At 60.0% G+C, this 13804-nt stretch overlaps 1 protein-coding gene across 1 annotated transcript in view; it reads left to right on the forward strand.

Annotated features, from left to right (window-relative positions):
* Positions 1 to 131: 131 nt before the first annotated feature.
* The window catches only part of BOP1 (BOP1 ribosomal biogenesis factor), a 24305-nt gene continuing 10632 nt past the window's right edge, over positions 132 to 13804 (forward strand). The window contains 3 exon segments of the mRNA XM_077758122.1: positions 132 to 236; positions 1805 to 2005; positions 11816 to 11896. Coding sequence (XP_077614248.1) covers positions 132 to 236; positions 1805 to 2005; positions 11816 to 11896 — 387 coding nt within the window.

The following is a 13804-nucleotide window of genomic DNA, read 5'->3' on the forward strand; positions in this document are numbered from 1 at the left end:
CCGGAGCTGGAGCCAGAGGAGGGGACAGCGGGGACGGGGCCGGGCGGCGGGGTCGGGCGGCGGGGCCTAGGGCTGCACGTGTTGGCGCCTCGGCACTCGGCAAGGCCGCCCGGCGCGCGGCGGGCCCGGGAATGCGAGGAAGAAGGGGCCGCCTGTCCCCTGCTGGAGGTGGGCTCGTAGGGGGCATCCTTGGCAGCGAGCACCCCCTGCGCAGGGGCGGCTGGAGAAGGAGGCGGGTAGAGACCAACGGGAAGTAGAGGTGGCGTCCTGTGCATCAGCCTCTCAGATCCTTTGAATTATGCATCCTGTGGTTGTGTAAATACTTACGCACCTACAGGTCACTTAATGCGATAGGCATGTTCTAACAGTAAGAGAAGAGGTGGACAGAGCGTGAGGGGAACCCAGGGTTTACTGCATTGGACGTGATTTTAAGTGGACTCACGGGCACGCCTGCTGTCCTGCGGAACCCCGCATCGGTTGTGTGATGTCATTACATCTGGGTTGTGGAAAGTCTTAGGAGGCCCGTACAGATTTTCTCAGTCGACTGCACTTACTGTGTCATCAGGCTTCCCCCTCACCTGGTCGGGTGCCCTCCTGCCGGCCGCACGCTGGAGGCAGCTCTGGGCACCAGACTTGGTTGCCTCCACCACTTGGCCCCATTCTCCGAGGTGCTGTTTGTGTTTGTGCTCAAACCAGTTTTGCTCTTTTTACTTGTTCTTGTAACTGTGTGTCTGAGTAAATATTGGAGATAAACAGTGTGAGTGAGCTATAGCAGAGTCGTTTTTTTGGAAACTAAGCTGAGTGCTGTGGATGCTTTTATATGTCCAATTAGGTGAGAGAATTGCCAACTGTTGAAAAGTAGTGAAATCCGCGATTCTGTACTCAGATGTTTCCTAAAAGTCTACAGTTTTTTGTTCTTCAATTTCTTCTGGTAAAAGGAACTGACAGGGCTCACCCACTATGCTCTGTATCCTGCAGAGTTAGGGGTGTGATGGTATCTGGGGAGCAGACTGGGGTCCTCTCCTAGCAGGGGTGAGTGGACGTGTTCTTAAGTAAAGCTTGTGTAGTCACTGTTGCCCTTAACCCACCTTACAATTTACTGATCAGCTGTTGGTCCCGATCTAGTTGGATATGGAGGCTTCTCTTTCAGGGACAAACCCCCTCCACGGTCTTGCTCCGCCTCCGGCCCCAGCCTCTGCCCTAGTGCCCTCCGCCCTGGAGTTCGCCAGCATGGGGTGGAGGCTGGAGAGCCTCTCTTAGCAATGCGGTGGGAACTGACCTTTAAGAAAGAGATGTTGTCCCGGGCGCCTGCGTGGCTTAGTCGGTTAAGTGTCCGTTAAGCGTCCGACTTTCGCTTAGGTCATGATCTTGCGGTTCGTGGGTTCGAGCCCCGCGTCGGGCTCTGTGCTGACTGCCAGCTCAGAGCCTGGAGCCTATTTCAGAGTCTGTGTCTCCCTCTCTCTAACCCTCCCCTGCTCACGCTGTCTTTCTCTCTCTCTTAGAAATAAATTTAAAAATATTAAAGAAAAAAGAAAGAGATGTTGTCCTTGAAAAGTCCTTGCCTTGTGAGATGCAAATTACATGTCCCTTTCAGGGGCAGGTGGCCTTGCTGTCAGTGGAGGTGGACAGTGAGGACGGTCCCCCCCACCCAGCCTCCGGTTTAATTGGGTGGTTTTGGTGGAGGTAGAGTCTTGTGACCTGAGGGCTGTGGCCTTGGACGGTGGCCACACAGAGCAAGCAGGGGTCTGGTGGGTGGTGGGTGGGTTGGGCGTCCAGCTGTCACCAACACTGTGCTTCTTTGCAGACCTCCCTCATCTGTGCCTCTGCTCCCAGCCGCCAGGATGGCAGCGATTCTGGCCTGTCTGAAAGCGAGGAGAGTGTGTTCTCAGGCCTGGAAGATTCTGGCAGCGACAGTAGTGAGGATGACCCAGCCGAGGGAGAGGATGGGGTCAGCAGTGATGAAGGCCACAGCAGGATGGAGAAGACCTGTAGGCAACAGGTGCAGGTGGGTGAGCGAGGCTCCGGTAGGCTCTCCCGTCCACATGAAGATGGACAGGAAAGACAGCTACTAGGGGGTTCTCCACGATTGTGCGCTGGGTCCTCAGGAACTCCAGAAGTCCACCCCCCTGGGCCTCCCCCTCAATAATTCTGATGTCACCTTTCCAGGGGACTCGCCCACTTTGCTAGACTCGGTGTGGGGGTGTAGGCCGAGTGTCCTAGGGGCAGAGCCTGAGGTGGGGATTCATGCACGAGGGAGCGTCCGGCCGGGAGCTCGCAGGGCACACACGAGGGGCCAGCCGGACAGGAACCCCCTCCACCTGAGTCTGGCCCCGGGGGGCCTTGCTGTCGACCCCGTGCCCGGCCCTGTGAGGATGGGGGCGCACGTCACTCTTGTCTCAAGTGAGCAACATGAGAGAAATACTTAATTTGACTAAAATACAACATGTGCTGTTTTGAGTGTTTTATTTGTTTTTTTAAAGTTTATTTTGAGAGAGAGAGATAATATTACAAGCAGGGTCCCTGCTGTCAGCACTGAGCCCAATGTTGGGCTCAAACTCATGACCCTGAGATGATGACCTGAGCTGAAATCAAGAGTCAGACTCTCAACAGACAGCCACCCAGGTGCCCCTGGATTGTTTTAGAAAGTAGTTTATAACTATACTTCCAGTGTGTCTGGTGTTCTGGAAGTTACAACCTTGAATCATACAGAAGCCCTCCCCCATCACAGGAACCAAAAAGCCAAGCTTGTTCTGTTTCCCAGGAAGATTTAAAGATTTAAAGGCACATTGCAGCCTTTCACTCCTTCAAGCCTTGGTTGGCATGCTGGCGTGCACGGAGAGGTGATGTGTTAACTGGAGTGACTGTCGTTTGTAGCTGACGATGGCCAACTATTTTCTCCTCTTTTTAACTTTTTAAAATTACAGAGTAGGGGCGCCTGGGTGGCGCTGTCGTTTAAGCGTCTGACTTCTGCTTGGGTTATGATCTCGTGGTTCGTGAGTGGGCTGACAGCGTGGAGCCTCCCTCGGCTGCTGCGGCCCCTCTCTCTGCCCCTCTTCCGCTTGAGCATATGGGTCATTTTTCTCTCTCAAAAATAAACGTTCAAAAACATTACAAGATATATTTTCCATGGCAAAAATTAAATCTTTTCTCAACACCGTTCAGTACAAAGTCAAAGTTCTCACTCCCTGCTTTTGCTGCAGTGCATGACCACAGCTAAGAATTTCATCACCTTCCCACGTCTTTTTTCCTCCTTATAAAATTAAGGATCTATATGCTGACGTATTTAATTATCTTAATTAATTAATTAATTAATTTTTTAATCAGGTTACACGCCCAATGTGGGGCTTTAACTCATGACCCTGACATCAAGAGTCACATGCTCTACCTACTGAGCCAGCCTGATGTTTCAGTATTTTTTTTGAAAAAAAATTTTTAGTGTATATTTTTACTTTTGAGAGAGAGAGAAAGAGAGAGAGACAGACAGACAGAGAGAGAGCACGCACACGCTTGTGTGCAAGCTGGGGTGGGGCAGAGAGAGAAGGAGAGAGATCCAAAGCAGGCTTTGTGCTTACAGCACAAGAGCCCAATGTGGGGCTCAAACTCACTGTGACCTAAGCTGAAGTCAGATGCTTAACCAACTGAGCCACCTGGGTGTTCCCAAATTTTTTTTAAAAAAAGGGTTTTTTGTCTTTTTTTATAAACAGAATTTTAAAAGTAATTTTTAAAAGTTAAACACCTTCGGGGGCACCTGGGTGGCTTAGTTGGTTAAGCATCCGACTTTCGCTTGGGTCATGATCTCATGGTTCATGGGTTCAAGCCCCGCGNTAAAAGTTAAACACCTTCGGAGACACCTGGCTGACTCAGTCATAGGTAGAGCACATGGTCTTGATTCGGGTCCTGAGTTTAAGCTCTGTGTTGGTGTGGAGCCTACCTTAAAAAAAAAATAAAATAAAGGGGTGCCTGGGTGGCTCAGTCGGTTAAGCATCTGACTTCGGCTCAGGTCATGATCTCACGGTTCGTGGGTTTGAGCCCCGCATTGGGCTCTGCTGACAGCTCGGAGCCTGGAGCCTGTTTCAGATTCTGTGTCTCCCTGTGTCTCTGCCCCTCCCCTGCTCACGCTGCCTCTCTCTCTCTCTCTCTCAGAAATAAATAAAAAATATTAAAAAAAATTTTAAAAATAAAAAATTAAGTAATTTTGAATAAATATTTTCTTTGTTTTATTAAAAATATTTTTTAATCTACTATTATTTTTGAGAGAGAAAGACAGAATGTGAGCAGAGAAGGGGCAGAGAGAGGGGGAGACACAGAATCTGAAGCAGCTCCAGGCTCCGAGCTGTCAGCACAGAGCCCGACGCGGGGCTCAAACCCATGAACCGTGAGATTCTGACCTGAGCCGAAGCCGGATGCTCAACTGACTGAGCCCCCAGGTGCCCCTTTAATAAAAATTTCCTATTTAAGTTCTCTCAACGAGGTAACGTGTGCAAGTATCTCAGGAGACCGCACGGAATCTGGTGGAACGGCCTGCACACTGTGCGCATGTTAGGCGCCCCCTGAGCTGCCAGGCACACGCTCGTCCATGCGGGTTCTTCTCAGCTTTCTGTGCCAACGTGGCTGGGTGTCCTCTGCAGGGCCGCCTTCTCCGCTCCCCAGGTGGCCCAGCAGGGACTGAGGCCACAGCCCAGGAGAGAGCAAATGCCCTCCCTCCTCAGAAGGTGGGGTGCGGCCCTCCGTCGTGGGAAGCTGGCTCTGCAGCAGCCTGAGCGGCCCCCTACTTGACGCCAGGACCTTGGCCCCTCCCGTGTGTGCTGTGCTGGGGCGGCTCCTGCCTGTCTCAGGGCCAGGCCGTGAGGACCATCTCTGGACATGAGCCGTGAGCAGTTCTGAGTCCTGCACACACCTCAGGGCCCTGTCCCGCATGAGCGTCCACACCTCTGGCTCTTTTGTGCTCTAATTGAGAGGTACGGTGGCCTGTGTGGGAGTGCTTTCTGTTCTAATCACAGTTGTCGTTTGTAGGTTTGAGCTCCTCTAGGCAGAGAGAGGATTGAAGTGTAGGGGGAGTGTTCTCGGTCCTTAGCGGAAATCCCATTCCCCGTCTCTCCTTTTTTCCAGCTGTTCCTCGAGCTGCCGTACCCATCCACCTGCATGAGCTGGGTCTCTACACCCTTTCTGTTCACACCCCCTCTTTGGGTGTTCTGAGCCCCGTCTAGCATGTAGCCTCATGGCCAGGGCTGAGACAGCCAGTTACCACCTACTGTGTAATCCCCTGTCTTCCCACAAATGCGGCCACATGGGGCGTCCAGAGTGGCCCCCATGATGGCCTGAGTCAGGCCCGCCCTCTGCTATCTGAAGCCAGTCCAGGTGCCCAAGTGCAGAACCTCTACCATGCTCGGCGGGGTTCCCCTGGGTCACCTTCACCTGCTGTAGCCGGGGGCTTGTCACCTGTCACACCATGGAGGCTTCCAGCAAGATGTTCCAATCACCCGAGACCCACTTCCGTCGAGCAGCTTCTAGAGTTAGTGTCTCCCTACCCGTGTCGGTCCCGCCGGCCCGTGCCAACAGTGACGCCACCTTCTGCTGTGTCTTTGCTGGGTGTCCTGGCCTTTTAACGGGAAGCCCCCAGAGTTCTTTGGCTTCTGGCTATGGCCGCCCATGTGGTCTTGCAAACAGTGGCTGTTTGTGAGCTACTTGTACGAGTTGAAATGGTGTTTCCCCGGGGACCCGCTCCGGCTCGTACAAACCAGCAAAATGCCCTTCTGCTCTTCCTTCCACTCCTGTGCCTCCTTTCTGGGGCCTGGTTCTTGCCAGGCACTGACGGCCACCGTGCATTGGGGCTTCCCAGTAACTTCTCTCCCACTGTGTGCTGTCGTCTGTGACTTTGATCCTGTCCCTGTTTCTTCCACGTTCTGTATGTAATGTGTCTCCAGGCCCCAGCACTTTCAGGGGCAGCTGGGTGGCCACCCTGCTTCCCGTGTCTGAAGGGCACCCTGCCTCGTCATCAGGCTGCGTTCTGACGTCACACCCAGGCTGTGCGTCACGGGGCGGAGGCCAGCAGGAGTGGGTGCTCATCGTGGGTACGCTTCTCCGGGCTTTACTGGCCGTCTCTGAAGCCCCTGGCCCAGACACACCGATCAGGTGACGCCGACTGCCATGTGCCTTGCCGCTGATGGGTCATTGTGTGGGGACCCTGCCCTGTAAGTCCTCGGGTCCCGGTGCGGCTGCCACAGGCCATCCCGGACAAGTCACGAACGTCCTGCCGAGACCTCCACGCGTGATCGTGGATGGCCGGGTGTCCGGACACTGCCCCCAGTGTCCCCCTTCTCTCTCATGGGGAGAGAGGGGGCTGCGCGGCCCAGGCGCTCAGGGTCACCCTCAGGAGACCCAGCCCGCTTCAGTGCCTGGCTGCCCTGGGCGCCGCCATGGGTGAGTACCCCTTCTTCCTCCACTTTCTCCACTGTGTTTGGTGGCCGTGTGGACACGTCCACTACTTTATTATTCAGCACTGTGGGAATACGTGACGGGCACGGTCGGGGCATGGCAGAGCACTCGTTCGGGAGCCCCTGAGCCTCGTCGCTCCCGTGCTGCCTTGCCTCTTGCTCCTGCGTGAGGCTGCGGGCTGTTTCCGGTCCCCAGCTCTTTCCAGGGTGTTCTTTGGACCTCCAGGCGTCTGTTTGTGTCATGTCTGGTGGCTTCCTAACCTCCGTCTTCTGCTTTTCTGTCTCTTGAGACCACCCTTGCCGCTCGGTGTCTGCAGCCTTGGTGGGGCGGGCACTCGTGACCTTCTGCTGTCCCGGTCGTGCTGCGATGGTCCCCTCGTTCGTGCTCTCTCACGTGCGCAAGCAGCCTTCCGGACGCACTGCAGGAAGCATCTCTGGGTCAGAGGCTGATGCAGTTTTAGCAGAAGGGAAGTGTGCTGCTGTGTCCTCGTCCCCCCCCCCCCCCCCCCCCCCCCCGCCCGCCCAGGCCGCTCCCACCCTGCGAGACCTCGCGTGGCTAAACCTCGTTCTCTTTCCTGCTCTGATACGTGGCAGAAGCGGCCTCCTGTTGCCGCTCTGTGATTTCTTTTTACATCAGAAACAAGGCATCTTTCCCTATGTTTCCGGAAGGACTGTTCCGGCTACATTGGTGAGCGAGTGCCCAAGACCCCACGTTTCCATCACTGGCCCGTCTCTTGAAGGTCGGGCTCTGCGGGTCCCACTGGTGTTCCCCTTCGCGTGGACCCTCGGCATTTGCCACTCCTGACCTCAGGCGTCTCCGCCCGGCGGGGCCTCGCGTCCGCTCGCTGTGCCCGGCCCTCCGCTCACCACGGGCTCCAGCTCAGTGCTGAAACCCAGCCCCTGCCCCTCGCTCTGCGCACAGTGTGTCTGCAAGCCTGCCCAGCTGGACAGCCCTCTGCACACGTGTCGCCGAAGGAGGCTGCTGAGGAGCCCCGTGCCGCGTGGTCCCGTGCGCCACGTGTCACCCCCCTCCACACACACAGCGCCCTTGGCTGCTTTCTGCCGCTCCTGGCTCTCTGCCGACTGCCTGCACCCCCTCCTGTGTCCCCCCCGAGGCCCCCCCGGCCCCAGCAAGCCCACCCCTGCCCTCNTTCTTAGTTGTCATGTTTACTTGGGTCCTTCTTAGTCACGTTGGGTTTTCCTACTTTGTGTTCTCTCATTCAGAAGTTCCATTGTCAGCTCATTAGTCTGCTCGCCACGTTGGCAAACGGGACCATAGTAGTGATCGTGTCCCAGGTGGGGGTGCTGTTCTCCAGGTATATCAGGAAGAGTCCTGCCTGTTGTGCGCTGCGTACCCGCGGGCAGAAGGGGCCCTGGTGCCGGCGGGCTGTGGCCTGTGGGGGGTGGTACAGGGGGCACCTCGGTGACACTCACCAGCTAGTTCACAGAGCGCCTGCTGTAGAGTCGAGGACGCGACCCCCGTGGGGGAGGGGAGGCAGCCGTCCCTCTACCCGCCCCCACACGTCCAGACGTCACACAGCCACTTGATGGCACTCTCATTTCTGCGGATCAGAGTTCAGGCACGGTGAGGGGTTGTCATGTCCGGGTGACGTGGTCAGTGGGATTGGGGGAGTCCCACAGCTTCCCTCAACTGTCTCTCTCCAGGGTTCTAGTATGTTCTGTCTAGGAGGACCGTCAGTCATCACACCCCTTGTTTGGGGGCTGAGATGAGGGTCCTAAGGAAGACATCTGGGGCCTTTGCACTCGCATTAGGCCAGGGCAGCCTGAATGACTGGCACTCCCTGGGCACACCTGCCTGCCCGTCTGGGACGCCCTCTCAGGGCTTGGGGCTCTGAGGACACGTGCTCTGGGACGCTGGGCAGACGCGTGGGAGCTTTGTGCTCTTAACCCGGGATTCATGCTTTGTCGTCGGTCGGGGCTGCCCTCCTCGGACAGGTGAGCCGGCCATAAGCCCACTTGGGAGGGGCATGCAGACGGCCCCTCGATGGGAGGAAAGTCAAAGGTTGGCAGCCGTGGTTTGGAACTGCTCCAGCCAGCCCTCTCCGAACCTTGTCGCGTGGCCACGTTGGATGTGGTCTCGGCCCAAGGGTCTCGTCTGAATCGGGCCCAGGCGCCGGAGAAGGTCCTCGGCCTCCTCCCCCACAGCCACGTGCAGCGGTGGCATCAAGTCACACGTACCGTTTCTGTAGGAAATGGGGAAGCGGGTCGCCCCGCTGAGTCACTGGTCTCTGGTGCCCTGGCGTTGGCTGGGCGCAGGCTGCCGTCACCTTGTCTAGGCCCCCAGGTCACCCTCCTCCTTCCCGAGGGCACAGGGCTCTTCTCATCTTGTGTTACGTCTGGCCTTTCTGGGTGCTGGTGGTGCATGTTCCCTGAAAACCGTGTGTGCTGCTCGCAGGACGAGCGCATGCCCAGAGCCCTGACGTGGGCCCTTCCCCAAGCCGGACCCGCTGAAGAGGCTTCGCAGCCTGAGGCCCAGTCTGGAGGGGCCGTGGCGTCAGGTTCTGAGGCCCCTTTGCACGGGGGTCTTTGCCCCTCCCTGGGTCTCTGGGTCACTGCGAACGTGTTGCCAGCAGCAGTCTGGAAGTGACCTTTGCTCTGAGACATCGGGGACACACGGGCCTGACGCACCTCGCGGGGACCTCCAGGGCGTGGTGGCTGCCGTCTCCTTTCTTCTGCGTCTCTGACAGCCCTCCCGTGAGCGGTCCTGACCTGGAGCCCGCAGGGAAGGCGGTGCAGGAGCGGCGTTCCAGCCCGGCTGACCTAGCCAGAGCCACCCTGGCAGCTGTTGCGGCCTTGCTTGCCTTAGCGGGCGGGGCAGCCGTGTGGTCCCAGGCTTGCTCGGCGGTGGGGGTGAGGTGTGGCTGGGCTGGGTCTGTTGTGGCTGCAGTAAGTTGCCATTTAGGCCGTCAGAAGCCGCTTCGGGGTCCCCGCCGTTGCCCTCACAGTAAGGCATGGTCTTGGTGGTGCATAGAGGACCGGGCCCAGCGGCCGCCCAGGACTCGGGGACATGGCCCGGCCCAGGCTCATGGCGCTGTGTGCCCTGTGGGCCTTCCCCCAGGCGCACCCCTGCTCTTCCACTGTGAGGCGGTCCTGGCCTGCGGGCCAGCTGTCAGTACAGCCTCCCTGTCCCTTCTGTGCCTCCGGCCCTGCCTGGACACTGGCCCCCAGACTGCCTGCCTCCTGCTGGCCTCCTCCTTGCTGAGGCCCCCTGGTCCCCCACGCCGCTGGGCGCCAGTCTGCCCTTCATTCCTACCGTTCCCTGGCCAGAGCTGTCACATGCCCCTGCCAGCGGATGCCCATCCTGAGACCCCTGGTCAGGGGCACTCGTCAGAGGGGCTGCTTCTCTTTGCATCCACCTGGGGGCATGTTGAGGGGCAGCGCCACGCAGGGTTGTGTCTGTCTTCGGGCGGGTGCTCGTGTCCTGCAGACTCTGGTGTGGGTCTGGGTGGACCCCGACTGCCTGGAATCTGCGCCCGAGGACCAGGGGTCTCTGATGTTGGTGACCGAGGCTGGGCTGAGTAACAGGTGGCAAAGGACGGTGGTGCCTGTGTTCTTGGGTTCACGTCCTTTTGTGTTTTAAGTTGTCTTTTTAAGTTTTCCTTTTCCTGAATGCCCAGCACTCAACTGCAGCAAAGGGTCTCCAGGCTGTGAAGGGGTCGGCTCCCGCTCCTGGCTCCTGGAGCTGGCCTGGGCCCCGTACCTCTGCTGCCCCCTGGTGGCCCCTGTGCTGCCTGCAGCATCACCTCTGGAGGGAGACCAGGGAGGGCTGGGGGTCCAGCTCTTTTGTGTGGGAACTTGCTGCCCGCCGCTGGGGCGCCCCCTCCTTGTGGGGAACCTGCCTGTCTGTGGCTCCCTGCGCCTGTATGCTTGTCTGGGGGGCCGGCCCCACCCATCAAGGGGCAAAGTGGGGCGCACTGGAGGACAAGGGGACCCCATGACCATGGCCTGAGGCACAGGTGACGTGGGCTCTGCAGGGTTCAGTGCTGGCAGAGAGCATCCGGCCTGGTGCTTGGGCAGCCGTGGAGCCTGGCCGGAGGCCGCCGCTGTGGATCTGCTGGCCGTGGCGTGGAGGGGCGCTTGCTGAGGAGGCTTGTTGCTCGGCCCTGGGCCTGGGGCAGGGGTAGGGCTCCCCGCAAGCGAGGATGGGAGGAGAGCTCTGAGCCCTTCTTGCCCCCCCCCACGCCCCGCACCCATCAGGCGGTGCTGACCCACTTTTAGCGGGCACGGCTCCCACAGCGCGTGCAGCATGGGGAGCAGGGTGGGGGGTGGGTGGAAACCGAATCCCGCCTTGTTCCTGGCCTGGAGAAGAACTTAGTCTCCCACCCTCCTTATACTGAGGGAAAAAACAGGCGAGAGGAAGAGCCGCCTCGCAGGCCCTTGGCTCCTGCCCGGTCAGGGGGAGCAGGGCTCTAGCGGGGGTGCCTCACTCGGGGGCTCCTGCTCCTGAGCACTTTACTGCGCCCAGGAGTGAGAGGTAGGGCTGTTTTCCCCATCAGCCCTGGTTCCGGTACACCCGGTTCCCCCCACCCGAGAGGGAGGAATCTGTTTTCCAGGTTCGGGTGCGAACGTACAGTGGCGCCCACTCGCTGACCTGGTGGGCCGGGGTCGGCCTGGGGCCGTGGATGTGGTGGGTGGGGCCGGTGCCGGAGGGCTATGTCCCCGCAGCGTTCTGTGGGTTAGGGGGTGGGGCGCCTCTTTGGGCCTTTGGCCCACTGGGCGGAATGTGGCTCTCAGCTGCTGCAGGCCGGAGGCCTCCCTGGGGGAGGGTCTTGCCCAGGAATGAGCTGGCGGTGGCCTTGTGACAGCGGTTGGCAGCAAGTGCCACGTGCCTGCCTCTAGAGCGATTGGCCCAGGTGTGGGTCACCCCGCTGCCCTGCCCTCACTTGCTGATACCGAGTGGCCGCCCCCGCCTTGCCCCTGGGCCTGAGGCTCTCCTGAAGCTGGCGGGGCCGGGTGGGGTGGTTGGGCCAGGAGCCCTGCAGCCGGCGTCTTCGTCGGAGGGTGCGGGGCGGCCCGGCCCTCCGCTCGTGGCTTTGTTGCTGGCCGTTCCTTTTTCAGTCTGGCACCAGGTGCCAGCCTTTCCCTGGGGTCTTTTCTTGGAGGAGCTTGAGCGTCGTGACGGGGCTGGCCCTTGACAGGACGCCAGGTGAGGCCCCCGAGGCCCACTTAGACCTGGGGTGTCCCTGATCTTGTCTTGAGGCCCCGGGCCAGGTCGGAGCTGCTTCGAGATTGGGGGGCGGCAGGAACCTTGGCCTCAGCATCAGCAGGCCGAGGAGGGGACAAGGGACCTGGGGCCTGGGCCCTGGCTGAGGTCAGAGGGCGTTGTGTCCCGACATAACCCCTGTTCCTTCTCTTCACAGGCTGGCATCCCTTCCCCAGGGACGGAGGTGGCGGAAGCGCAGGGCTACGAAGAGTATGCGGAAGACAGCTCTGATGAGGAGGTGCGGGCTGGGCTTGCCTCTTCCACGGTTGGGGGGGGTGGGGAGGAGAGGACGGGGGTCCTTCCCCAGGGGGCCTGCGCTGCGCCGGGTGCAGAGGAGTCAGGCCACAGTGAGGGGCCCCGCTCGTGGTTTGGGAGAGCAGTTTTGGGGTCAGGACACCTGTCTGCGGGCGGGCGTGTGTGTGTGTGATGGCCGGGGACGGAAGTGGGGGGACATGGCGCGGTGGGCCCCCGGTGTGTCTGTGCGGCGGCGCTCTGCGCAGGCTGTGCTCCCTTTCTCGGTGGGGACGGAGGGCAGGGGCGGCTCCTGTCGCACCAGCTGGCCCGTGCTGGGGCCCTGTGGGGTGATGGGTCTGGGTGCCGAGGGCAGGAGATGGGTGGCCTGTGGCTGTTCTGCCCCCACCCTCCTTGGTGTCTTCAAAGTGCGGACCAGTGTGGCCCCAGGGAATCCGGTCGCTCCTTCACGTTTATGGTCTGAAGGGACAAGTGTGATGGTGGACAAGGGCTGCCTGGCCTGGTGTCCCGAGGCCCCAGTATGCGGGGCAGAGGCTCAGCTTCCCGGGCCTTCCTGATGTGTGAGGGCTGGAGGCTGAGGAGCTCTGAGGCCGGGGGTGCCCGTCTCCTCCTGCCTGTCCCTCCCACGTGTGTCCCAGGCACTGGCAGGACCGTGGCCCCACACCTCCCAGTGGCCTGGTGGGCGCCCTAGGTGTGAGCCTCTTGGGGCCGCAGGGCCCGGCTTTGCTGTAGAGCTTGCAGGGACAGCAGCCCCCAGAGCTGCCTGTCGGGGGNCCGCCCGATCTGGCCTCTGTGCGTTTAGAGAACAGAGACAAAACAAAATAAATTGGTTTCCTGGCCGGAGCAGCGGGCGCACACGGTGAGGGGGGGCCAGCGCAGCGCGGCTCCCTGCCTGTCTCCCCCTTCCCAGGGGCTCTGGCTGTCGGCAGCCACATCCTGTCGGCTACTTTTTTATATTTGGTATTTTGAGAAATCGATGATGGTTGTAAATGGAGTGCAGAGGCGGGGGAGGGGCCTCGGCCTGCCCACAGGGAGGCGCTCCTCGGCCCGGCCTGCGGGGGCCGCTTCGCTTCCTCTGGCAATGACTATCCCATATGTGTGAGTGACAGGAGGGGGCCTGATGCCCGCCTTCCCGAGCTTCTGCCAGCACAGCCGGCCTGCGGCTCGAGGGGGCGGCAGAGCCCAGCCTTCAGGAGCCGCGCCAGGCCCGGAGGACGCGTCCCCGAGCAGCACGTGTGCCTGGGGTGCTCCGGTTCCTTCCACTCTGATGTGGGTGTCCCTGCAATTGGAGCAAAGCGGGGTGGGCTTCGGGGAGAGGCCAGGGAGGCCAGGCAGCGAGCGTTCCCGTTGGGCACCTGAACAGACACGGCGCGGAGCCTAGGGCTTGGGGGCCACAGGCCGGACACGTCCTGGTGTCAGGGTCGCCCCTGCTTCTCGCAGCGTCCTTGGATGTGGTCAGTGCTGTGGCTCTGGCTGGGGGCAGAGGTGTCCTAACAGGCTTTGTGTTGCTGGGAGAGAGAACCTTCACACACCTGGCATCCCTTCCCCTGGGCCCTGCCCTGCTCAGTCCCCGGGTCTGGGTCTGAGGCCTGAGCTGGGGTTTGTTGGGGCTTCTGGACCCTCTGACTGCTGGCCTCGGCTTTGGGGAGCCCCCCGCCCCAGATGCTGACTGATGGGTGACAGTCTACCCTCGTGGGATGGTCAGAGTCCCGTTTCCGTACGTTTGCCCTCCTCAATCCCCAGATTCACATCCCAAGTCCCCTGGATGTGCTGCTGGTCTGGCGGGGGGCCTGGAGTGGGGGAGTTCGGAGCAGCCGCAGGCTGTGTCCACCCCACCCCCACACGTCCACCTCACTCCCCTCCCACGGCACCGGCACCTCACAGACGTGATCTC

The sequence above is a fragment of the Crocuta crocuta genome, unplaced genomic scaffold (genome assembly GCF_008692635.1).
Source record: "Crocuta crocuta isolate KB4526 unplaced genomic scaffold, BGI_CrCroc_1.0 scaffold327, whole genome shotgun sequence".
NCBI lineage: Eukaryota > Metazoa > Chordata > Mammalia > Carnivora > Hyaenidae > Crocuta > Crocuta crocuta.